A 24,337-nucleotide genomic window follows, 5' to 3' on the forward strand; every position below is an offset into this window, starting at 1 on the left:
ACCCACTCTGTTGAATCTCTATTTGGAACCATTGGGAAATATCCTAAATAAATCTAGGATCCTCTGCCATATCTATGTGGATGACATTCAAATCTACCTTAAGGTGTCTTCCACACACGATATCTCAATCCTCAACTCTACTCTCTTCAAAACTGGATGTTAGCTCATCAACTCATTCTGAATCCCTCCAAAACTGAATTCCTCACCCTCTCTACCTCACTCTCTCCTCCTCCTGTTCAATCTTGGATGGATCAGCTGAATCTTCTTTACAATAAACCTATTGTTGTCAACAGCGCAAAATCCCTTGGTGTCTTACTTGACAAAAGGTATTATATTGATTAAACATACACTTGCACACTGGTTTGTTTGCAATATTAGTTATCTGTTGCGTGCTCCCGGGTGTGCACTCCTTTGTGCACGTTATTAGATTAAGAAATGCGTGCTCCTGAATTGGGGAACGTCCCCTGGTCACTGCTGTGTCCTCTATAGGGGCTGCAATGTTTCAATCCTTGCTTGTACTGAATAAATTAAATCATCCACTGGCACTTTGTTTAATTCAGTGATTTTTTTATTCATTTGATTATTTTCACAGTTAGAGTTGTTATTCAGTCTTTTTTCAAATCCTTTCTTGGTTCAAATGCATGTTAATAAATCATTCAATGCATTTTGGCTGTTACAAGCCTTTATCAGGGAACATATGTCTAATAATAAATGTTTGGGTTTATTACATGATATTAATACACGAAGATACTTGAAGTTCGTTGTTTAAACCATAATAATCTGGTGTGGAACGTGACTTTCTTTCATAAAGGTGAAATTACTTTGTGTCACAAAACAAAAACAATAATAAAGTAAGTTGCAGTCAAACAAGTAAAAACCTAGGTGCTCCATGGTATTCCTGATACTTAAGTGATTTTCTTAACGTTGTTCCCGCATGGTGAGCTCTTCGTGATGTTTAAAACCGTAATCTTTAGGTGAGCGATGTGTCACTTAAAGTAATACTCTCCGTAAGCAGTAACATGGTGCTGCCATTATAACCCAGTGTTTTGCGGACTTCTTAACTTAAAGCCAGAATGGTGAGCTACACAAGTTATTTTTAAATCGTGCTATGGAGCGCACTTAATAATCAGACTCTAAATGGGTTACGTGGTTAGTGGCAGTTATCGTGTGTCTGGATTCGGTGTGCTCAAATAGCCAGCCTCTAAACCAGGGGTCTCCAACCTTTTCTGCAGTGAGAGCTACTTCTGATCAGTGAAAATCATCGTGAGCTACTAAGGGCCAAGCAACTCGCGAATTTTTCCAAGAGACTCTCTCACGCGCAGCTTCATTGACTTTTTAAGGCACGCCTAATTTATTCAGAGCCCATACTGTGGTATGAACAAAATACTTGAGTTCCCTAGAAACGCTGACCACATCTGAGCTAATCAGCGCATTGGTTGGCCTTGCCGTGCTTCTCAACATGAAATCCTTCCCATTATCCATGTTGGTGAACCCTTTAATTAGTCGCAATGTAATCAAATTTAAACAGACGGTAACCATGGGTGGAGGGGAGGAAATGAACCCTTAATCTTCATGGTGATGATCTCTGGCCTTCACCTGTAGGCCACACATGACTCCCTTACTGCTTCCCATAAGACCACTTCCCATCAAGGCGAGCCGCCCTCCTCTCCTGCCCTGACTGCAAATATGTCCCCTAGTGGAAGTGTTATAAGCCAGGCCAAAAGCAGAGCTAGGGACATCTTTTGGACTTTGGGGGCCTGTGCCAAAGGTATCTTGGGGCCCCTGGTTGGGACAGCTTTGAATTTATGATCCATTCTCAGCTCTTTCATGCCCTCTATGCCGGGTCACTGACAGTGCACAGGTACCTCTGTCCAAATTCTAAAGCTGTTACATTTGATATATTCAGGGATAGTGGGGTGTGTTTTCAATGTTGTAATGCAGCAGCTCACTAATCCATGTGACACCCTCCTATTTCTCATATAGGAAGTCTTGTTTTGATCTAATAGTAACGTTATTTATGGATGTTGCAAGAAACATGAATACAACATTCATTTCTCTGCAAAAACGTCTGTAATAGACTTTCACAGACATTAACAATAAATTAAAGTTAAACAATAAAACAATATGTTGAAGAACTATTCACAGTTATGAATGAAGGCAAAACTCTTTGAACAACAGAGCTTGCTCTATCACGCCCCCCCCCCCCCCCCGGAAGGCTGGGGCCTTCCAGGGGGCCAGAGTCCACTTTGCCCATGTATAAAAACATCTCTGAGCAGAACTTGTTTAGATTTCAGTCCTTGCCATGTTTGCTCACTCCAAAAGTTTGCCATTGAGTTAGACATCATGGCACGCGATGCACATTCTTGACCTTTAAGTGTAACTTTCACCAAAAATCAATTTTCAGCATCTTAAAGGCTTAAAACAACAGGAAACGGCCACCGTAGTTTTATTTTCCATTAGGGAATGCTATCTCTGGGAATCCCAAGTGCATTTTAAATTAGTGAATTTTGGTACGATCAGTTTAGGTGTGTTTCACTGCCAATAATATGAAGTACGTTTTGACATTTTTATTTTAATGGTTAGCATCACAAATCACTTCTCCCCCTCACTCTCTTCACGCCATCCATACTCTTGATCTGACCGTGGTTCTGGGCAAGAATATTTTTGGCGCCTGGGGCTGAGAAATACTAATGCTGAGGTACGGGCACACTTATGCTACGACTAATTCAGGCAAGAGATTCTGCAGGCTGCAAACGCACAACATTGGACATGCACAGTGCCATGCTGATACAAAAAGCGGTCTGATCAAAATCTAGGAAAGAATTGTAGGAAGCGTCCTCTCGCTTAGTCAGCTTGCACTTACAACTACACAGCAAGAACAACTAATTCAGGCCAGGGCTTACCGGTCGATCTGCTGCTTCACAAACGGATCAAAGAAGCGGTGCCTGCCTGGAAAATGCTAATGGCGCGGGTATTGGTGGGGTAGCAGTTCAATACTGCCTGTGCCACACCACTTGCTCACTACCAAGCTCTCCAGCCCCTGCTGCTCTGCACTGGAACATGACCTGCGGGATGAAAGCGCGGTGCCTGGCTGCGGAAGGCAGGTGGCGCAAATATGACTCTAATGACGTCCTCTTCAGCCCGCCCCGCCAGCCTCAGCTAAGCTTAATTGAGCAGCAGGTTTGGGTGAGGGCGGGCAACTGCTACTGAAAAAAGGCCGAAAAAACAACAAGGACAATAAAGGGCTACAAAATAAAAATGCTGGCTCGAGCTACTCACAGGGCCTCTGCAAGCTACCGGTAGCTCGCGATCGACCGGTTGGAGACCCCTGCTCTAAACCTTAGTTTAACTACATTGGGAAGCGCTAAGACTTACTTGGAGTGATGTTTGGGATGAAATTTAGCAGCTTGTAAAAATCCCATGAAATGTGGCTGCTTTTAAAAAATCATGCCGTTAAGCATCCTTATTAGTGTACGGTGAAATAGTAAACGGACTCCACTGAGGGGGCCATATTACAGTGGTTTCGTGGAGAATGATAGAAATAATAAGAGGACTAGAATGCCCTCCCGCTATGGGTGCCATATTGGAAAACCTGGTAACCCTAGTAACGCCAGGTGTTTGGCTGTCTGCAATGGATAAATCAAACATTGTCTTACAAACTAATGCATGAAATAATATTGTAATACAGGAAACATTCATGGTACAACTACTTTCATTACCTAATATTCCAAAAAACTACTTATAATTAATTCCCTATTTACAAGGGAGATAGCTCAGGGGCATGTTGAAAAATACAGTTCTGGAGTGTGAGGAGTTATAGATAACAACTATATTCCACTCTATCATTCATCCCCAACGGCTTGAGGGTTTCTAATCTATAAATCCAATAATTTTCTCTTTGTAACAACAGTTTGTTATTGTCTTTTCCTTCCTTTTTTGGTACTACCTCTAGTACCCCGAATCTGAGTCGGCTAATGTTGTGTGACGCTTCCTTGAAATGGCTTGCTACAGTTGATTTGCTCATTCTGTTACGTATGTTGGATTTGTGTTCGTTGATTCTGGTCTTAATTTTTCGTTCTGTTTTACCAATATAACCTTGTCCACAGGGACATTTTAGGAGCTACACCACATTCACAGTATCGCATGTAGCTGATACTTGCAGTTTGATGTTGTGTCCTTTCCTTGGGTGGATAATGATTGCTCCTCTTATAACGTTATTGCAATTGCTGCAATTGTAGCAAGGTGCTGTACCATTGTGTGTATCATCAGTTTTTGAGGATTTGAACTTTAGTATTTCTCCAATGTTAATTGCTCTTTGATTTACAAAAATTGGTTAATTCTCGAAGATATGGTTGAATTCCTGTTCTTGTGCCAGTATAGACTAGTGTCGTTTGATAATGTTCTTAAATGCTTTGCTTTCGGTGGAATATTTAGAAACTGTTACTACCCTGGTGTTTTCTTTTATGGGCGTTTTTTCCAAAAGTTCATTTCTGGTTTTCTGTGCACATCTCATTTTTGCTTGGTTCAATACATCCTGAGGGTACCCTCTTTGTTGGAATCTTGTTGCCATTTCCTCAATTCGGTTATTCAATTTTTCTGGTGTTGATACAATTCTTTTCACCCGTAGCATTTGTGAGTATGGTAAGTGTTTTTTTAAACTTTCCTGGTGGAAGCTGTGATAGTGTAGGCGGTTATTGTGGTCCGTAGGTTTACGGTATATGTCTGTATTAAAACCTGTGTTGATTTTTGTGATTCCACATCTAGAAAGGTAATCTTTGACAAGTGTATTTCTGATGTAAATTGGATTCGATCATCTTTTTTGTTGAGGTCTGCGATCGCCTCTGTTAGGACAGTTTTTGGTCCACTCCATATTATGAATACATCATCAATGTATCTTAAAATGAGTTTTATATGTGTTTCCCATGGTTGTTGTGAAAGGATGTGTTCTTCCTCGTATCTTTCCATAAACAGATTTGCATAGGCTGGATCAGCCGAATTTCCCATGGAAGTTCCCGATTGTTGCAAAAAGTATTGTTCTTTCCATTTAAAATAACTGTGGAATAGAGTGAAACATAGGAGTTCCATCAAAAAAACTTTCATTTCCATATCTAACTCAGTTTGTAGTAGAGCGTATTCAATTGATTTAATCCCTTCTTTGTGGGGTATGGAGGTGTATAACGCTTTGACATCCATAGTACACAGTAAGATTGGTTCTTCCGGTGTTAGTGTGATGGTTTGTAATTTGTTTAAGAAATCGGTTGTGTCCTTAACGTATGTCCTTATTTTTGTGACGCTTGGTTGCAGGTACTTGTCTAGTAGTTGACCAATAAGTTGATGGATACTGCCTCTAGAGGACACAATTGGACGAAAGTGTGTTTTTTGTAAATCTTTGTGTATTTTCTGGACCATATAGATCGTTAGACTCCTTGGGTGGGTCGATGACAGAATTTTTTTTGTTTTTTTCATTAATGATCCCCTTGTCATATGAATTATTAACAATCATCTGTAATTGCTTGGCAAATTGTTCTGTTGGATTTGTGTCTAATGTTTGAAATAATGTTCCTTCTGATAAAGTGTATTCCCACTTCTTGTTCGTAATGCGTGGTATTTAGTACCACGATTGCTCCCTCTTTACCCACCTTTTGGCATGTGATTCTAGGGTTATTGGCTATTCTTTGTAGAATACCCTTTTCTTTCTCAGTGAGGTTATTCTTTCGGGTTTTTTTGTGTAATTCAATTTAGATAATTCAATTTTGATGAGATTTTCAAACGTGTCTAACGTTTTATGGCTGGTTGGTGCCATATACGTGCTATGGGGTGCTAGGCCTCGTAATTGGTCCTCTTGGATAGATCTTTGTTCGGGTAGCACGTTGTGAAAAAAATGTCTAAGGCGCAACAATTTTCTCATAAGTTTAAATAAACTTATCTCTAGTTCTAGTTTGTTCGTGTCCATAGTCGGTACATATGTCATTCCTTTTTGTAACGTGTTGAGTTCAGTAGGAGTCAATGGTTCATCTGAAATGTTTATCACCAAACTGTTTGGGTTTAATTCTTCTTTGTCTTGTCCTTTTTTGATCCCGCTGTCGTGCTCCTGGTGTTTGGTGTTTCTTTTTCTTTTACCCCACCTGGGTCTACCTTTTCTTACTGGCCTATCTCTAAAAAAAGGTTCTGTTGTATCTTGTTGTTGGGTGGATCCCTGTTGTCTTCCTGAGGTTTGTGACTGTTCTGTGGATGTTGGTTGTCTCGGTGTTCTAGGCTTGTTGTGCCACTCTCTGGGTCTGTTTGATGCGTCGCATCCTGAAGATGATGTTTTGGTCTGTTGGCCCTCAGGTCTATTTTGTCGGCGTCTGGCATATACCTCTGCCCAATTATATACCTCCCCGAGCTTATAGTCCACCGTGTCTCAGCGGAGTTCTCTCATTTTTCTTTCATTCAGGATCGCGTACCACTTATCTTTAAACTTTTGTGCATTCTTACAAAGCGACAATTTCAATGCAATTCTTAGTCCCCTTGGGATACGTTGTGCACGATGGTATTTCACTAAGGTGCTAGAGTGCAACCTCTGATTTATCTCCCTCTTGGATAGGTATAGGAGTTGTCTGATGTGTTGCTCTTTATTTCGATGATATGTAGGTTCTGAGGCATCCTCGTGTATCAAGGCATAAATGTGTGATGCTTCTTCGCTTGGGAAAGCGAATGTATCAGCTCTTTGGTCTGTGATGTTCACGATTTCCTCGTATTGCATTTTTTTTGGGCGGGTGCCAAGTGTATAGTTCCGGGAAAAAAATATACTATTGATTAAACACACTTGCACACTGGTTTGTTTGCAATTTTAGTTATCTGTTGCATGCTTCCGGGTGTGCATGCCCCTGAATTGGGAAACGTCCCCGAGTCACTGCTGTGTCCCCTATAGGGGCTGTAATGTTTCAATCCTTGCTTGTAGTGAATAAATTAAATCATCCACTTGTCACTTTGTTTAATTCAGTGATTTTTTATTCATTTGATTATTTTCACAGTTAGAGTTGTTATTCACTCTTTTTTCAAATCCTTTCTTGGTTCAAATGCATGTTAATAAATCAACCAATGCATTTTGGCTGTTACAATCCTTCATCAGGGAACATATGTCTAAAAAGAAATGTTTGGTTTTAATATATGATATTAATACACGAGGATACTTGAAGTACATGCGATACTATGAATGTGGTGTATCTCCTAAAATGTCCCTGTGGACAACGTTATGTTGGTAAAACAGAACGAAAAATTAAGACCAGAATCAACAAACACAATCCAACATACGTAACAGAATGACCAAATCAACTGCAGCAAGCCATTTCATGGAAGCGTCACACAACATTAGCCAACTCATATTTGCGGTACTAGAGGTAGTACCAAAAAAGGAAGGAAAAGACAATAACAAACTGTTGTTGCAAAGAGAAATTTATTGGATTTATAGATTAGAAACCCTCAAGCCGTTGGGGATGAATGAAAGATTGGAATATAGTTGTTATCTATAACTCCTCACACTCCAGAACTGTATTTTTCAACATGCCCCTGAGCTATCTCCCTCGTAAACAGGGAATAATTTATAAGTAGTTTTGGGAATATTAGGTAATGAAAGTAGTTGTACCATGAATGTTTCCTGTATTACAATATTATTTGATGCATTAGTTTTTAAGACAGTGTTTGATTTATCCATTGCAGACAGCCAAACACCTGGGGTTACTAGGGTTACCAGGTTTTCCAATATGGCACCCATAGCGTGAGGGCATTCTAGTCCTCTTATTATTTCTATCATTCTCCACGAAACCGAGGTAATATGCCCCCTCAGTGGAGTCTGTTTACTATTTCACCTTAAACTGATAAGGATGCTTAACGGCATGGTTTTTTAAAAGCAGCTACATTTAATCGGATTTTCACAAGAGGCTAAATTTCATCACGAACATCACTCCAAGTAAGTCTTAGCGCTTCCGAATGTAGTTAAACTAAGGTTTAGAGGCAGGCTATTTGAGCACGCAGAATCCCGATACACGATAACTGCCACTAACCACGTAATCCATTTAGAGTCCGATTATTAGGTACGCACAGTAGCACGATTTAAAAATAACTTGCGTAGCTCACCATTCTGGTTTTAAGTTAAGAAGTCCGCAAAACACTGGGTTACAATGGCAGCACCATGTTACTGTTTACGGAGAGTATCACTTTAAGTGACACATCGCTGATTTAAAGATTACGGTTTTAAACATCACGAACAGCTCCCCATGCGGGAACAACATTAAGAAAATCACTTTCGTATCAGGAATACCTTGGAGCACCTAGGTCATTACTCGTTTGGCTGCAACTTACTTTATTATTGTTTTTGTTTTGTGACACAAAGTAATTTCACCTTCATGAAACAAAATCACGTTCCACACCAGATTATCATGGTTTAACCAAAGAACTTCAAGTATCCTCGTGTATTAATATCATGTATTAACACCAAACATTTATTTTTAGACATATGTTCCCTGATGAAGGCTTGTAACAGCCAAAATGCATTGGATGATTTATTACCATGCATTTAAACCAAGAAAGGATTTGAAAAAAAGAGCGAATAACACCTCTGTGAAAATAATCAAATGAATAAAAAAATCACTGAATTAAACAAAGTGACAAGTGGATGATTTAATGTATTCAGTACGAGAAATGATTGAAACATTACAGCCCCTATAGGGGACACAGCAGTGACCAGGGGACATTCCCCAATTCAGGGGCACACATTTATTACTAGACAAAAGGCTCAATCTACTCTCCCACATCAATTCCATTGCAAGATTGCTCAATACCAACTGCGCCTTCTTTTGGGGTTCAAAGCTTTTTTCCGGAGCAAGTCCTAAAAATCATGGTCCAATCGCTGGTTCTCTCTAGATTGGACTATTGCAAGTCTCTTCTTACTGGCCTCTCCAAATCTCACCTTTCCCCTCTTAAATCTGTCCTCCATTTAGCGGCTTGTTTTATATTTAGGGCCAAAAGAAGTGACCACATCACATCCATTTTGTCTTCCCTCCGTTGACTTCCCATTGAGGCTAGATCAATCTACAAGACTGCTTGTATCCCCATAAAGCCTTGCACGCTTCCTCCCCTCGATACCTGGCAAATATACTGAAAATCTCTGGAGGCTCTAGTCCGTCTTGTAATGTGGAAAATATACTGCTTGAGCCCCCCACTTTCAAAAGGGAAAGATCAATGGCTCAATCCTTCTCAGGCAATGCAATGAAAATCTGTAACTCGCTTCCTCCACTGCTCCGTACCACCACTTCTACCCAGACCTTCAAATCTGACCTCAGATCTCTTCTCTTCCAAAGACCCTTCCAGAACTAAAACACCCCTTGGCAAGTCCCTCAAGGAAGTTCTTTCACTATTGTGAATGTGTATTCTATGCCCGTACAAGCGTCATCCTAGTATGTTTTTGAGTGACTGCCATCTATTGCTGTATTTTACCTCAGCAAAACCAAAGGCAAGCACTCAACCCCAGTCAACTGATCTGGGTTCAATCCATCATCATTCTTTAGCTCACTCAGCCACCCCAGTTCAGACATGGCCATTTGAAAATCAGTCTGACCCTGTGCCTCATTGGAACAGTCCAGACCGAACTGCCAAGCCTTCCCTGGACCGGAATCAAGCATCCTGGGACTGGTTTCTGGCTAATCAGCCGTCATCAGCCAGGCTAGCTTGAATCCAGTGGCAAAGTGAGCAAGGGACCCTCGTCTGGGCATACCCTGCCAATTTAAGGCGTACAAAGCAAAACCAACGGGGATGAGGAACGGTGTGTTCAACATTGTATCTCGTTTGCTTCTGTAACTTGTACATTTGTAACATTCTCCTCATGTAACGTACATTTGTTCTATTGTGAAGCGCTCTGACACATTTTGGTAAAGTCCGTGCTACATGAAAATGCATAAATAATCAGAAGAGCTGTCCAGTGATGGCTCGAGATCCGCTTAATGCGGGCACGTTCAGACCTTGATTTCCCAAAGGATTTGAGACACACACCTCGTAAAGCACTCACGTGCAACGGCCCACGCCACGAGGTGCCGAGTGGCAGAGGAGCACCATGTTTCTGTCCTGAGTGTAAGACACAATATTACCGAGAACATTCGCCTTTAGTTAGACAAGCCACGCCCCTGCAGGCACGCACCCAACAGAACTCTTTAAAGTGGTGTGACTCACCCAGATTCAGCCCATGCACACGCTACTCGCACTTCTGGGCTACCTCAATAGGAAATATAGTTTGTTAAAAGATTTGTGAGACCTAGTTGCCTAACACACTTAATCGGATACCATTTGGCCAGAGGTGCCCGCACGATGAAATTACCCTTGTTAAATCCTTATCAGTGCAAATCAGTTTACATGTCCACTAACATTTTCTCAGATCGGTGTGCTTAGCCGCGTGCACATTCGGGTCCTTTAAATAGTCACACAATATCTATTGCAACGACACGACTCTGCAAATCAGAGTATACGAGTGCACATTTCTACCAAACAGCGCCTAACAGTAGAGCGAATATTTTCCCGGAAACGTAATTTACAAATCGAATTTCTTTTCACATAAATGAAATACCGCAGGGATTCACCAAACTCTGTACGCCAATGTGAGTTTGCGCTGAAATGAACCAGGGGCGAAAATCGCAAACCTTTCTTTTGCTTGAAAATATACCGTACTAAAAGAACAGCCGCCCATGCACCCTCTCCCCTTCCGCGGGCAGCAGTACACCGGGTTAAAAATCACCAGCTGTCTGAAAGGGGGGAGGGGTGAGAGCTTCGGACATTTTTGATTGGTGACCCTGCGAGCCAATGATCTCCGCTGAAGTCTTGTGCCCCACAGCCTATGGCTGGGAGTCTGGGGTGCTCGTGGGCTGGGCACTGCCGAAGTGTACGGCTGCCTGAGAGGAGGAAGCAAGCGAGATGAACCTGTCAGGTCTGAAGGGAGAGCGGGGCGACGAGGGCTGAAAGCCGAGGAGAGGGCTCCTTTCACGGGGCCAGGCATGGTGCGCAGGGGCTGATAGCGGGACGTGTGCCCTGCGGAGCAGGTAAGGGGACGGCGGAGGGCACGCCGGGGCTACGCGCCTGACGGGGCAGGAGTCTTATGCAAGCTTCTTGAGAGGAGGGGTGCAGGACGCAGCTGCTTTGACAGGGGAGGGGGTGGCACGTTGCGTTGTGCTTTGTGGGGGCAGGTTGATGAACTGCAGTGGGTAAGGCTGCGCGGGACAGGAGTCCGCTACTTCTGCGGGTTGCATCATATTGAAGATATTTTTTAAAAGGGGAAGGGGCTGCGCCGGACAATCTCTGTATGGGCGGAGTTAGTTGAAGAGGCAAAAGAAATCTGAGCTCATATAAGATAGGAGAACTGTATCAGATTTATATGGGAGATACATAAAGAAGCCACTCTTATCGAGTCGGGGGAGGGGGGGGGTGTAAGAGACCTATGCGGGAGCAGGTAATGAGGTTAGTGTCAGCAGTGAATGGTGACCTCTTCTTAAATGGGACAAGCGTCCTGCACCTTTACAGGCCTAGGGGCATAGTTCACGTTGGTCAACGATGATGGTGCAAAAGTGAACTCCCGACGACGGGGGGCCTAATTGCACGCCTGGTAGTAATGCACGTGATCTCGTGCAAGTCATACCTGCCAACATTTTGAAACGTGTTACTTGGGAAGGCGATGGGGTGAGTATCTAGCACTTAATATGCAGTACATTGTTGACTTTTCCTTTAAGCTGTCAGTGGGAAAGAACTTTCTGCAGATTATGTTTGCCGGGGAGCAGGGTCGGACTGATACAGAAAACAGGAACCAAAATAAAAGTAACCCCCCCCCTTTAGCTAATCAGATACCTACTAATATGGCTCACGTTTGGAAATCAAGGCAGTTTTTTAACTTGTAAAGAGCAGCTGTATAAGTGTTGTTCACGGTATGGGAGACTGCATAAACTTGTGGTTGATGCAGGCAATGTTCGTGGTAATATCGGAGCAATCGACAGTAAACAAACTGTCCACTAAATCATATAACAGGCCCACAATCGGTCAGAGAACGGCCTCGCACAACTGACCTGTTAGGCAAGCCCTTGAGGCAGTGCCAGAATGCCCTGTAGGCCGGTCTACTGGAATTGCGTTGATGGCGTTTTATGCAAATCTATAGATTTGCAGCATTTACCACGTAAGCCATCATCTGATGCATGATTTGCAGATTTTAAAGAAAAAATGTTTCTTGCTCAAACAGATAAAAAGGAACTAACATTTAGTCATTGCTGCCACATAATTGGAGCGGCCCCGCCAGTTTGCCAGTCCAACTCTGTCTGCTTGGGAGCATTATACAGGAAGTTATTTTGTGGGCTGCCCAAACTCGCCCTTTTTTCCTTAAAACGTGTTTGATTAAAAAACATGAAAATTACAGTAGTGCACCGTACACGTCAAATAAGCATTGTAAAACCGATAGATTGCAGGGGGGGACAATTCCAGCCAATAAGGATTGAAGATTCAGATATTGAGTTTAATACAACATCCTGGCACCTACCCACTGTACTGTGTAATTCTCCACACTTTTTATCAGGGGGGTGGAACAAAGCAGCTTTTATGGTTTTTATTTTCTACTGGTGAGATTTGCGCCCAACACTATTCCTTTTTGCTACAGTAGAACGGTCTCTTTCTCCGGGAATGTTGCAAGTTGTGGTGCATTCACTAATGACATCTACTTGTGCTTCCAAGCCCTAATAATCATGTTTTAATTCTGCCTAAAATATATTTTGTGGTGGGGTTGAGGCGTGTGGTCCTGGGGTTGAAAAGCATTTGTTAAAATGCACTTTTCAGAGGGAGCAGTAATAACAATGTTAGTTTTGAGGCCTGTTTGGAATGAAGGATTAACTGTCAAGGGTTATCTTTCCTGTCCTCCTTTAACATTCTAATTTGATAAAAAGAGACATTAGCATCAGTAGTTGGGTCTGATAAAGATAGCATTAGCTTTTTTGAATACTTCTTATCTGCAGTTCTTCCAAAAAGCCCAATGAGAGATACAGAAAGGGAGTTTTGGGCCGGCCTTTTTAATCTACTAGCCTTCCTAGTTTGTCCAGGCAATGGCATTTTTGTGGATGGTTACATGGTCCCATTTGCGTTTGCATTAGGGTTTGGTGATGGAGAATCAAGTAACCTCATCGTTAGACTGCTCATGCAACATGACGAAGTTGATATTTGAGACCCAGTTTGTGCTCTTTGGTGTATTTTTCCTGCTGACCCACCATTTTAATTGCAGAGTCCTTGCTTTTTTTGTTAGGAATTGTGTGCTACTTGGATGTCCTAGCCTGTCATAAAAACATCGTGCTTCTCATTATTAACTGTTGAGCTTTCATTTCGTTTTACTTTGTTGTCCTGATAACATGCTGTATTTAAGGATCCGTTTTGTTCAGAGTAGACACCTGGAGGCACTGAGCGTGTCTTAAACATTCATGAAATTATTGACCCCTTGTCAGAAATATCTGCTTTACACTATTTTGCTGTTTTTGCCTTTTAAGGTCACCTCTCGAAATACAAACTGTATCTTTGGACTACTTTTTGAAACCTTCTTTGTCTGTTACTGCTGTCCGTCCAGTTAGGGAGCCCTACTCTCACTTCCCAAATTTATTATACCGAAGAAGTTACTTCATTATGGTATGTTCTTATGAGGACTGATAGGTGCAACACACTCCCAATGATTACCATACACTTGCCCTAACATAAAGCTAGACTTATTGGTTTTGCCTATGTTTATTTAAATAGTTGGATTGCATCTATTTTTGCAAGGCACTTTTTTAGGACTCTTCTGAACTTTCTGGGGACTTGCATGCGAGAGTGAATTGGTATATGGGGATGGTTACTTACCAGGATACATACCCACGGCAAATAAGTAACTTTTATGGTTGTACTACTTCAAACAATTTGAAAGGGAAAGTTCAGGCCACCAATAATTCGCACAATTATACCTATGTATTCAATGGCAAGGTAAAAAGTTTCCTTCACCCTGTTAGCTCTACAACGTGTGAACATGTTCTGTAATCCCCATTTACTCGGTGTGCGTAGTTCCCTTTCTGGGGTAACCTCCGGATAGTTACGTGTATGTCCCACTCATTAAACTTGTGAGATTAACACCTTCCAGTCACTCTTGGGCAGAATTCTTACCTTTTGTATGGCAAAATACAAGTGATTTTAGAGAATTTCTCCACGAGAAAGATATAAATGTATCTGCCTTGGTATGTGTATTTGTAATGCGCACTATCACCTGCGAGGGTATCATGGCTCCTAGTTATGGTGAAAGGCAGAGCTGGTCAGACAGTTGCAACAACAATGGCTTAAATCACTGAGCAATTTTACTTGTTCCAAGATTCAGTTGTAAAAACACTAGAAAGAATACATTCTCATGGAGATATTCTGTAAAAAACACTTGTATTTTGCTATGCAAAGGTAAGAGTTCTGCCCAAGAGTGACTGAAAGGTGTTAATCTCAAAAGACAGACGTGTAACCATTCAGAAGTTACCTCAGAAAGTGAAGTAAGCACACCTAGTAAAAGGTGATTACAGGACATGTTCACAAGTTGTAGAGTTAACAGGATGATGGAAACTTTTCACCTTGCCATTGAATACAGAACTAGAATTGTGCGAGTTATTATCGATGGACTGGACTTTCCCTTTCACTTTCAGATTGTTTGAAGTAGTACAACCGTAAAAGTTACTTGTTTGCCTTGAGTGTGCATTCCGGTAAGTAGGCATTTGAATAGAGGTACACCGTACCGTTTCATGCCATGAAATTGGCTATTTCACATCTGATATTTCAGGCAATAGCTGTAAGTATGGAGGGACTTGTACGAGAAGTGTAACTAAAGGTACGGTATAGTTTGTGCAGAAATCCAGGAGCGACTGAAGGTAATTACAGAAACAGTTGCGCGCATCATACTTGCCAATATTTGGGAACATCTAAGAGGATGATATAGAGTTTTAAAAAAATCGTTAGAATTGAATCCCCCATTATATCAGAGTGCTGTACTAATGGGGAGAGAAAACAAAAATTATCTCATTTGACTTATAATTTGGAAGTCTTAACATGCAGGATGACCTGGTGTAGTGGCTCGCAAATATTTGAGGGTGAATTACAGGCGGAAGATTTTAATACATACTAATATTTTAGTAAGCGGGATATGTTAAAAATGTATTTCTCCAATTGACCTATTGAAACCGAGGCAATTACAGGGTGGAGATAGCCAACAATAACGCATTTATTTCCTTTATAAACCGAGTCTTCCCCTGAATCGAGTCCATTGGCACGTGTGTATTCGTAAAGCCATCTTTTCTACCCGCTGCATTTTTCCCCAACTAACCTGCTGTTCCGTTGTTTGTTTATTTATTTGTGATGGTGGTCTGGCAACAGCCCGGCTTGGGTTAAAATGGCGTCCTGGTCGCTCATGAATCTTGGGACGTGTAGTATTTTTGTTCTCAGCTAGCTATTGGCTTACTAGAAGGGGAGGGGTTTGTATACTACAAGTCCCAGGGGGCACGACAGGTTCCCTGCTTGAATGTACCGGCGGGAAGCCTCTGGAGGAGGATGAGGCAGGGAGGTTAGGAGTGGAGAGGTTCAGATCCCGGACAAATAGTTGGTTTCTGTTCCGTATGAAGTAAACCACACCGGACCCGAGGCCCCGTCCGGAGCCTCCCTGTCCCCCGCTCACTACTTCCGATGCCTTGCCTAGGGCTGCAACCACAGCTGGAGGACAACTGGAGAGCCACAGTGAGTAAAGTCTACAACCGGAGGTGCATCTCTGTTGCCGGGCACGGCGCGGCCAACTCTGCGTTCGTGCCTCGCACAATACGTGTGCCTCTGTGTCTGCATCCCGGTCCTCGACACCGAACTTAAGCACCACCCTTCATGTGGTACTTTAACCGCTTTGGGAAACTGGAGTGAAGCCCGTCTGCCTGGATACAGCCGTCCTCCTGCCGCTAGTTTCTGTTTAAAGGAACCGGGGCAATTTCATAATGTCTATGTACCCTGCCAATGACTCAATGCCAGTTTTCGTTTTGCAATGGATGGGGGAGAGGTTAATTGTGGAATGGTAGATTCTCTAGTAATGGTACAGACTCCAAAATAACGATTCCAGGGTTTTCAAGTACTTGTACCTGCTGGCCCCGTCCTACTGTTTTATCGACATATTGTAGGTTTAAAGGCACATAACGTCGATTACACGGCTTGGACGTAATATTCTAGTGGTATTCGTTTTTTTGTACTCTTAAGGAGGAAGTTGTAGCTGATGCTTAACAGTCCTTTTAATAATGCAGTTCAGGGGTATGAGGAACATAGGCGCTGTACTTGGTATCCGGTAAATGTTTGCAATGGGCAGAGGTAAAAGTACAAATGTTTAGTATTTCCTGCCTTTGGAAGGCAGACCCTGCTTGGTAGTTAAATGTTTGGAAGTATAGGTTGTAAAATCCAGGGTAGTCACGCCGGTGTTTACGTCAAATAATTTCTACTTTTTGTGTTGGCGCTCATCTGGAGGTTTGTCAATGTTCTGCCATTTCTTTGGCCCGCGGTTCTCGATCGTCGGCGTTGTCACCAGAAGCTCCTTTAGCTGCCCCTCCCCCACACAAACTGGAGGTGGGCCGGAGATGGCTAGGATCCTCCCTCCCCCCAACCCAGGAGAATAATGAACGCTCACGTACATTACTCCGCCCTTCGTCTCAGGCGAAGGAAGGGTGGAGAAATGCAGAACCCCCGATGTTATACAAATCGCATTAAGCGTTGTGGGATTTATTATGTGAAGAAAGGCAGCCTTTTTATTAGGACACTTTATACAATAATTGCATATTTTTTAAATTGCTTAATTATAATGTTTGGGCCTCGTCGATCCATGTTTAAACCGCCAGTATTAGAAGAAATTTGCCTTATGCAATACATAATAAATAAAAAAACTGTGTCCAAAATACCTTTTTTTTTTTTTTTTTTTTTTTTTTTTTTTTTTTTTATAAATATGTCGGGGCTGTTATCTTTTATTAGTGATTCGGGTGGGGGGGTGATCCATCTTACACTTTGCAGCATCCCAGTTCTATTTTACAACTAGAGTGTTACCACAATGTACATGCTGGCGGATAGCATTGTATTTAATCAAACTAGCGACAACTATGTATGAATAGTGTTTAAAGAGCATGGTGTTTGCGCAGCTACTATTGGGTAAATGCACAGTACATTGGGGTAAGACCTACTTGGCGATATAGTTAAAGTTAGTATGGTGGGTGATGCACTTAGAAGACATTTTTAATAATGATCATATTACACAGTAATGTAGTTTCTGAAATGTTCGTGGTAGTTATCCTAGTAACGGTGGGTGCTGTAGGATGATTAAGCAGGCGAAGTTCGAGAGTTGGAGTAGAGACGTGTTTTTGGCGGCCAGCCAGGCAAGTGTAGAAGTAGATGGGATAATCTAGGGAAGGTTTCTGTAGTCCTTTATCAAGGCTTTTTCTGAAGGAGAGGTAAGGAAGTAAAACCAAGAGCGGGTATGACTACGTAGAAAATGTAGGCCTCAAGATAGAGATTCTGGAGTAAGACTGAATGTACCTCACGGTAATGCCTTTTTCAGATTTGCAGTGCTAAATCTGCCCGTTTATATGCGCAACAGCAAAGAATTGGAAGAATATGGTCTTAAGAAATGCCTTCCATTGGCGGACAGGCCTTCAATGGGAAGGACGCCCCCCAAGTTTAGTTAAAGCCTCGTCCCACCATTTTTAGGCATGATGAGAGATTGCACTCTCCATCAGAGGAAGTAGAATGTTGTGTTTTCATGGTTGCCAGCTGTATAAACGTGATTGTCAGTTAAAGCAAGAATAGCCCGGAAGAAAAAGGATCGATTTATCTTGGATTTATATTGGTATATCTTCTGTAAATACAATAAAATACTTGAACACTAAATTGGAGCCCATTATGGGAGCCATTCAAGATTGTCGATTATGGTTTACAACAATGTTTGACATTTTTACTGCATACCATAACTGAAGTGGAGTATCTTCCAGCTCAACAGAACCTCAAATCTAAAAGCTGCACTTGATTTGGATGGAAACTTGTTAGAATGGATGATCTCAAGTAATGCAGTGTGACTGTTGGATAACATGGGGTGTCTTTTATTTTAATATTTTCTGGATGCAAAGGAGAGGGCAGTGTAGGGAGTGATATTCTTGATAATCCCTTTTTTAGATCTATCATCTCAACTGTCAGCAATGATGAAGTAAGAGGTTCATCCTCGACTACTGCCTTAATGCAAAGAATTATCTGATCCATATTGGTAACTACTTCAATGTCCTTCATATTTAGTTCCATAGTTTAGCCACTTGAAAATGTAGGTCTATTACATAAACAAGTTGAACCTCTTCTGGAGCATGATGTCCAATACAGGGGGCAAAAATAAAGACTATTATGATCGGGGCTACCCCAAAAAAAAAAGGTTTACATCGGTAGTACTATGTGAGGTTCTAGAATTTGTCTTTTATGTCCTGGCGCAAACACAACTTGTTTAGTTTGCCTATAATTTACGGCATAGGTATTTATACACAGTCCTTTACTTCCTCTGAGTGACCTCCGCCACTGAGTAGATGCAAGATATTTTAGGACGTTTGAGGTTAGCAGGATATCCGTGGGACGATCTTGAAATTAATGATAAAAAGATTTTCGCTGTTATATGCAAGAGTGCACATTTTTATGGCAATAGCACCTACTTCTTACTGCAATAAACTGTATTGCAAGGGCAACAGTGGAAACAACTCAGACAGAGCCACTTGTGTTCCAACTTCGCAAGTGCTACCCCCTTGCTGTAACCACACATATGCGTGGTTATGGCTGTGCACGATCTAGTTGCTGGCTGGCAGAAGTAGGAAGGATTGGGAGAGGACTCAACCCGGCGAGGTAAGTGGGGCTGGGAAGGGGTAGTTTAGATTTCAGGGATTGTGATACTGTTTAGGGCTGCAGGGAAGTTTTTAGGGCTTAGGGGAAGGCAGGTAGTTTTTAGGACTGGTGGCAGGCGTGGTTAAGACATTCATGGTAACTACTAGCATTGTTGCGACTGCGTGTAACCGGCATGCTTGGTTAAAACATGTGTGGTTTCATCACACAACCAAATGAAAAGGGAAGCAGGCATGACTTCGGGTGAGGGGGTATGATTGGTGTGATTCGGTACAAAGCATCCTGTGTCCTGAAGAAGTAAAGGTTCTGTAATTCCTTAAAGAACTCTGTTAGGATCCTGGTGATTTACAGCTCTATTAGCTACATCAGTAGATTGGATAGATAAACGGTGCCTAAAAAAGACATTGTTACTATGAAAGCACCATGAATCTAATTGTCCAAGGAGGAAAATGCAGTTTTTAGACTATGCACACCGATGTTTATGACATTTTGTCCAGCTTGTATGTTTTCATGTGACTTACCCAATTGTCAGTTGGTGCATCTTTCTAAAGCAGACTTTTTTTTTCTCATCAGGTCATGATGCCATCAAAAGGAGTTAAGCGCAAACTTTCAGACCGGGACGAAGTGATGAGTAGTGATTTGGGGCCTCACGGATTGGATGGGGGCTATACCTTGCGTCAGTCTGTCTTGAACATGTCACTAGATAAATTTAACACTGGACGGATGCTGGTGGAGCCCAGCTTGCGTCGCTCTGTTCTGATTGCCAATACTCTTCGGGTGCTGCAGGAGGAGATGCGCATGGAGAATAGCAGAGCTTCTCTAGTAACCGATCTGATGTCTCCTACTACCATGGACTCTATGCCTGTAGCCCCAGGAACTGATACATCGTCTGTCCTTTCTTTGCACACCCACCCTCATGTCGTTGCTGAAGAATTGGATAACATGTTTTGTTCAGAAGATGATTTTTCTCTGACATCAGCCATATCTTCCATTCTCAAAGACCTAGAAATTGTTCTTGATGATGGGGCTCCATCACAAAACCATTCACGGCTCTTGGGAAATCAAGATACAGAGCGAAAATGTGACATTTCCCCAAGCAAATGTTCTTTACAAAGTCCCCTGTCAAGCGTTTCATACACTGATGAAAACAGCGTTGTGGAGCTGAAACGGGTGCTAGCTTTTGATTCTTGCCCTTCCCAGAGGGCTTCATCCAGTCTTCCAGGGTCTGCCGAAGACATGGACATTGAGCTTGTTGGGGAACTTATTCTTGGAGCAGAGTTTTGCCAGGAGCATCCTTTGGACTTGGTTGAAAGTCGAAGTTTGCATTCAAAGCCCGATGCAGCTCAGCTACATTCTCCGCAGAAAGACTTGCCAAGCCGCCTGCTGGAATCCAAGCCACTGGACAATGTCTTTGGAAACTTAGAGCTCATGAGCTCTAGCTACTTGAAGGACCTCCCTCTGGACGATCTGTTTCTGGACATTGACACCTCTGTCTTCGAGAGGGAGGCTACTCAGGCAGCATCCACTGGTGGGCGGTCGTCTTTTTATCATACTGACGACCATCCTTTTAATTCTTCCTGTAATTCCACCTCCTTCGCTTCAAACCAGCCTGGCAGAGACTTGAATGAACTGGATAACATCATGGAAATTCTCGTTGGCTCCTAGCGCTGCTTTTCACAATGTATAGCACCAACCCAGCAAGATATTTTTTCTGCCTAGACTGTAATGGGTGTACTCTTGTGATCACACATCGCCAGTATGAAATGGCACAATGTTTACAAATTAAGTGGTTCAAATAATTTATTGTTGTTCAAAGAAACTGTAAGGCTGACTGTCGGCTCATTACTTTTCATTTTAACAAAGCCGTCAAGAATGACCTTTTTGGGGTTTTTTTTGCAAGCCTTGGTCAACACTACGTTGTATGGCAAAGGTTTTTTAAACAATTTCTCAAGTACTGCAATAGGGGCTGTTGTGGCTTCTCTCGTTCCGTGTTCCCATTCACATTAGCTGCTGTGACGAGTGCAATGATGTTTTCATCCGTTGATGAAGGCCAAAGGCTTTATTAATAAGTGAAAAGTTTGGAGACTCTGTATGATCTTCTATGAAGACATTATTTATATTTTAATACATTTTTCTTGCAATGCCTTAAATCTTGCTATAAAAGGGAAAAACTCTATACATGTTAATGCCTCAAATGCCCACTTGCTCATGAATGTTGTTCATCATTTCTGAGAACTTTTTTATGTCCGTGCATTTGGGTTTAACATTTAGACCGTGGGTGACCTGGGAGGGGGTGGGGGATTGGAATGTAAATTATTGTTTCGGAAGGTTCAGGAAGGCAGGCTCACATTTTAAGTTCTGCTTGAAGTGATTATGTAAAAAATTGAGGTATTAAAATGCGACCCCAACCAGGGTCCTGTCTCACCCTTGGGTTAGATGGTGCCACACTTGACAAACCAAGGGATGTACATTAGAAACCAGGCTTGCCGCCTTTTACCTGACCTAATGCACGTTTGTGTGGTGGCTATTCAGAGAGGAATTTGCTTTTAACAGTTTTTACGTTTGTTTTTTATAAAGCCATAAACTAAACTGTTATCTGAGGAAGCAAGTCACGCAGGTTGTCCAACACCAAATGCACTGTCTACAATAACTCACCCGTACCTCCTGAAGTGAAGCTTATCGAATTTCAAGCTGCTGTTGTACCGGTCCCAGCTGAGAAACTTGTTGAGAGGTATTGATCTTACTGATGTTTTTTAAACAGCGCCCAATATGCAAGTTTTCTAAGCTGGTTGCGGAAAGGCTACCTACTGTTACGAATGGCACAATCAGAGTGGCCAGGTTTGTTTTACCTCTGGAACGCTCTTTAGAGATCCCACCCGGTGACTCTCTGACACCTGCTGTCGCTGGACCACCTTACCTATCTACCTTTCAAGTGTTAACTTATGGTGTCCAAGATGTTGGCCACTTCCACATTCTAATCACTGACTGCATCACGTCCTATGGTTTTTTACATAGGTCATCACTTGGGCAGTGCAGTTGAAGATTTGTGCAGCTGCTTGGATCACAGTGATGCGAACCCTATCTATTTAAGAATGATTTTAATTTATTATGTTCAAGTAAACCTAACTTTATTTTCAGTAGAACACCTCTGTAATTTGGCAGTAGGATTTATAACATGTCAGAACTTCACATTCTTAGGCATTTTTTTGTGCTTCATTTTTATACGTTATGATTTATTGGATAGTTTGAAAGGCAAACAACCTGAAGTAAACATCGGAAAGACTTGACAAATCCCTGAGAATGAGATTTCGGTGTGGTGCTGCAATGTTCTTATTGCACATGTTTCTCCCATGCAGCTCGTGCATGATACAGTATGTTTGTGGTAAGCGCCGTGGGGAAGATGAAATCCAGATTCCATTTTTGATTGCAAACCCAATCACATGGACGATGAATGTTCATGTGAAAAATAGGTTCTTTCTCGTTCCAAAATCAGTTACTCCTGATCTGACGCTTACAAAGTAAGGTTGGGTTTGTTAGGGAACTTAATAGCAGTGTTTGGGTAAAAGCAGCATAAGTAGACATGAAGACGTTGACTGGATTAAACGACACAGTACATTTTGAGTACGTTTCGCTTATCTTTCGTAGACCTCCAACTAAAAGGCATGATTATTTTCCCAGCAAAAATAGATTGTATTGAAGTGCCAGTAAAAACACAGGAATATGATATGATTTCCACTGAGGCTTTTGGACAGTAAACAAAAAGCAGCTTGTGTTTTATCAGGGTATATTTATATAATATCAGATGCATTCCATATATTGTATCAATATAAAACAAATCATGCGGTTGGTGGTAATCCTTAAGTGTGTGGACCAGGGCCTTTTGGATCACCCCTGTCCTCATTAGTTGTCATTAACACGTAAGGTCTCCATGTTTGCCTTTTTTTTTTTTATTTCCTAAAAAGCTCTTACCCCATAAATGATTTATGATTCACCCCGGCAAGATTAAAAATATGAAAAGCCGTACAGAAACCTGCAATCCAGAAAGGCCATAAAGTGTGTAAAATGATGCATTACGCAAGACTTTTTTTTTCTATAAATACCTGCATTTGTGGATGTACCTCTAGGTTTCAGTCTTGCTGCCTTATTCTCTGTTAGATGGGGGAGGCCACCTCCAAAATGGAGCACAGTTATACAATTCTTTGTTTTTCAGTCTTCATTGTGGTCTGCTGAGCATTAGTGGCATTACTTGTGAGTTGGTGTGGTGTAATCAAACGAAGGTTCTGAAAATGGCTTGATGCACCAGCTGTTGAAATCTGAAATATTTGTGCAGACCCCAATCATGTGATTTGTGCTCTCTCTAAATTGACCAATGTCCAAAAAAATTAGTTGGGGACAAATTCACAAAGTTTGTTTTCTTCCCAGGAGTGTTACTCCAGACTCTGGTGTGAGGAACTATAACACTTCTGGGACTAAGTCCTACTTGAATTGGATCTCTTAGCATATCTGTCAGTCTTATGATCCTCATGATATGTCTGCTTTTCCCAAACTTGCTATTCAAGTGTCTCTGCTGTTTGTTGAAGCTGCAATAATTTGGTATAATACTCCTTCCAAAAGCTGGATTCTATCCATCGGTTTCTTACCATAAATTAGGTTATTGCACATTATAAGACCCCCTGTAAGTTAAAAAGTGAGTGCAATTTCTGCCTCGAAATGGTGGAATTTAATATTACAAGGTCCATGTTGTTGGGCGTGTCTTAGGCTGTATCAGCAGGGGCAGCGTATGTCCTTCCCCCAACCCATTTACTTTATCTTCCGTTTACCTTGGTTTTTAAGTATACAAAACTTATGACACCAGTCGTGTTAAACTTCAAATGTATGTGCTAATGTTACTGTGTCTGTCCCAAGCAGACCAGCACATGTGAATAATGTTGGCACTCAAACTATGCAATATCTGAAGTTCTGAAGCGGTGAACATTAAAAAAAAAAAAATCCTGGAAAAATGCATTTGGTTTCTGTTTATTCTTCTAAGAAAGTGAATTCTTTTGAAAACTTGGCAGTTTTATATTGTTTCTGGAAGGCATCCGCTATTCCAGTTAGGGGTAAGTAGGGGGTGTGGTAAGTAATTTGAACGTTTTCTCATTGTCCTGTTATGAAGGATGCTCTTCCTACTAGTTTTCATGCAAGTTTGTCGGGACAACATACTTTTTGTATATATATGAAAGCTCAGTTACCTGTAACATAGCCAGGAGGAATACAGTGTGCATGGGCTTGGTGTGGCATGCAAGGGAGCACTTGTAGGCTTTTGTGAGTACCTGCATGAGTTGATTGTGATGTACGGATGTGCAAATTTTCCAAGAGATTCGGTGAAAGTAGGACATGAGGTGCTGGGTCCTACTGTACAACCCTG

General features: G+C 41.9%; 1 protein-coding gene across 2 annotated transcripts; it reads left to right on the forward strand.

Moving 5' to 3' along the window:
- The first annotated feature begins 10,901 nt into the window (after positions 1-10,901).
- LOC147691958 (SERTA domain-containing protein 2-like) lies at positions 10,902-23,930 on the forward strand. 2 transcript variants are annotated; one of them, XM_086938246.1, is made up of 2 exons: positions 10,902-11,066; positions 19,504-23,930. In XM_086938246.1, exon 2 carries the CDS (start codon positions 19,507-19,509, stop codon positions 20,593-20,595), a length of 1,089 nt encoding a protein of 362 aa, XP_086794372.1. In that variant the 5' UTR covers positions 10,902-11,066; positions 19,504-19,506; the 3' UTR covers positions 20,596-23,930. The 2 variants fall into 2 exon arrangements, with proteins under 2 accessions (XP_086794372.1, XP_086794371.1); XM_086938245.1 differs by lacking the exon at positions 10,902-11,066 and adding an exon at positions 15,605-15,777.
- Positions 23,931-24,337: the final 407 nt, after the last annotated feature.

Source organism: Lissotriton vulgaris, chromosome 9, assembly GCF_964263255.1.
Source record: "Lissotriton vulgaris chromosome 9, aLisVul1.2, whole genome shotgun sequence".
NCBI lineage: Eukaryota > Metazoa > Chordata > Amphibia > Caudata > Salamandridae > Lissotriton > Lissotriton vulgaris.

Bases quoted from the DNA above. Each gene is read 5' to 3' on its own strand.
- LOC147691958 (XM_086938245.1), top strand. From the start codon at position 15,727: ATGCCTTGCCTAGGGCTGCAACCACAGCTGGAGGACAACTGGAGAGCC. The intron at 15,778-19,503 runs GTGAGTAAAGTC...TTTTCTCATCAG, and splicing joins AGGACAACTGGAGAGCCACA to GTCATGATGCCATCAAAAGG.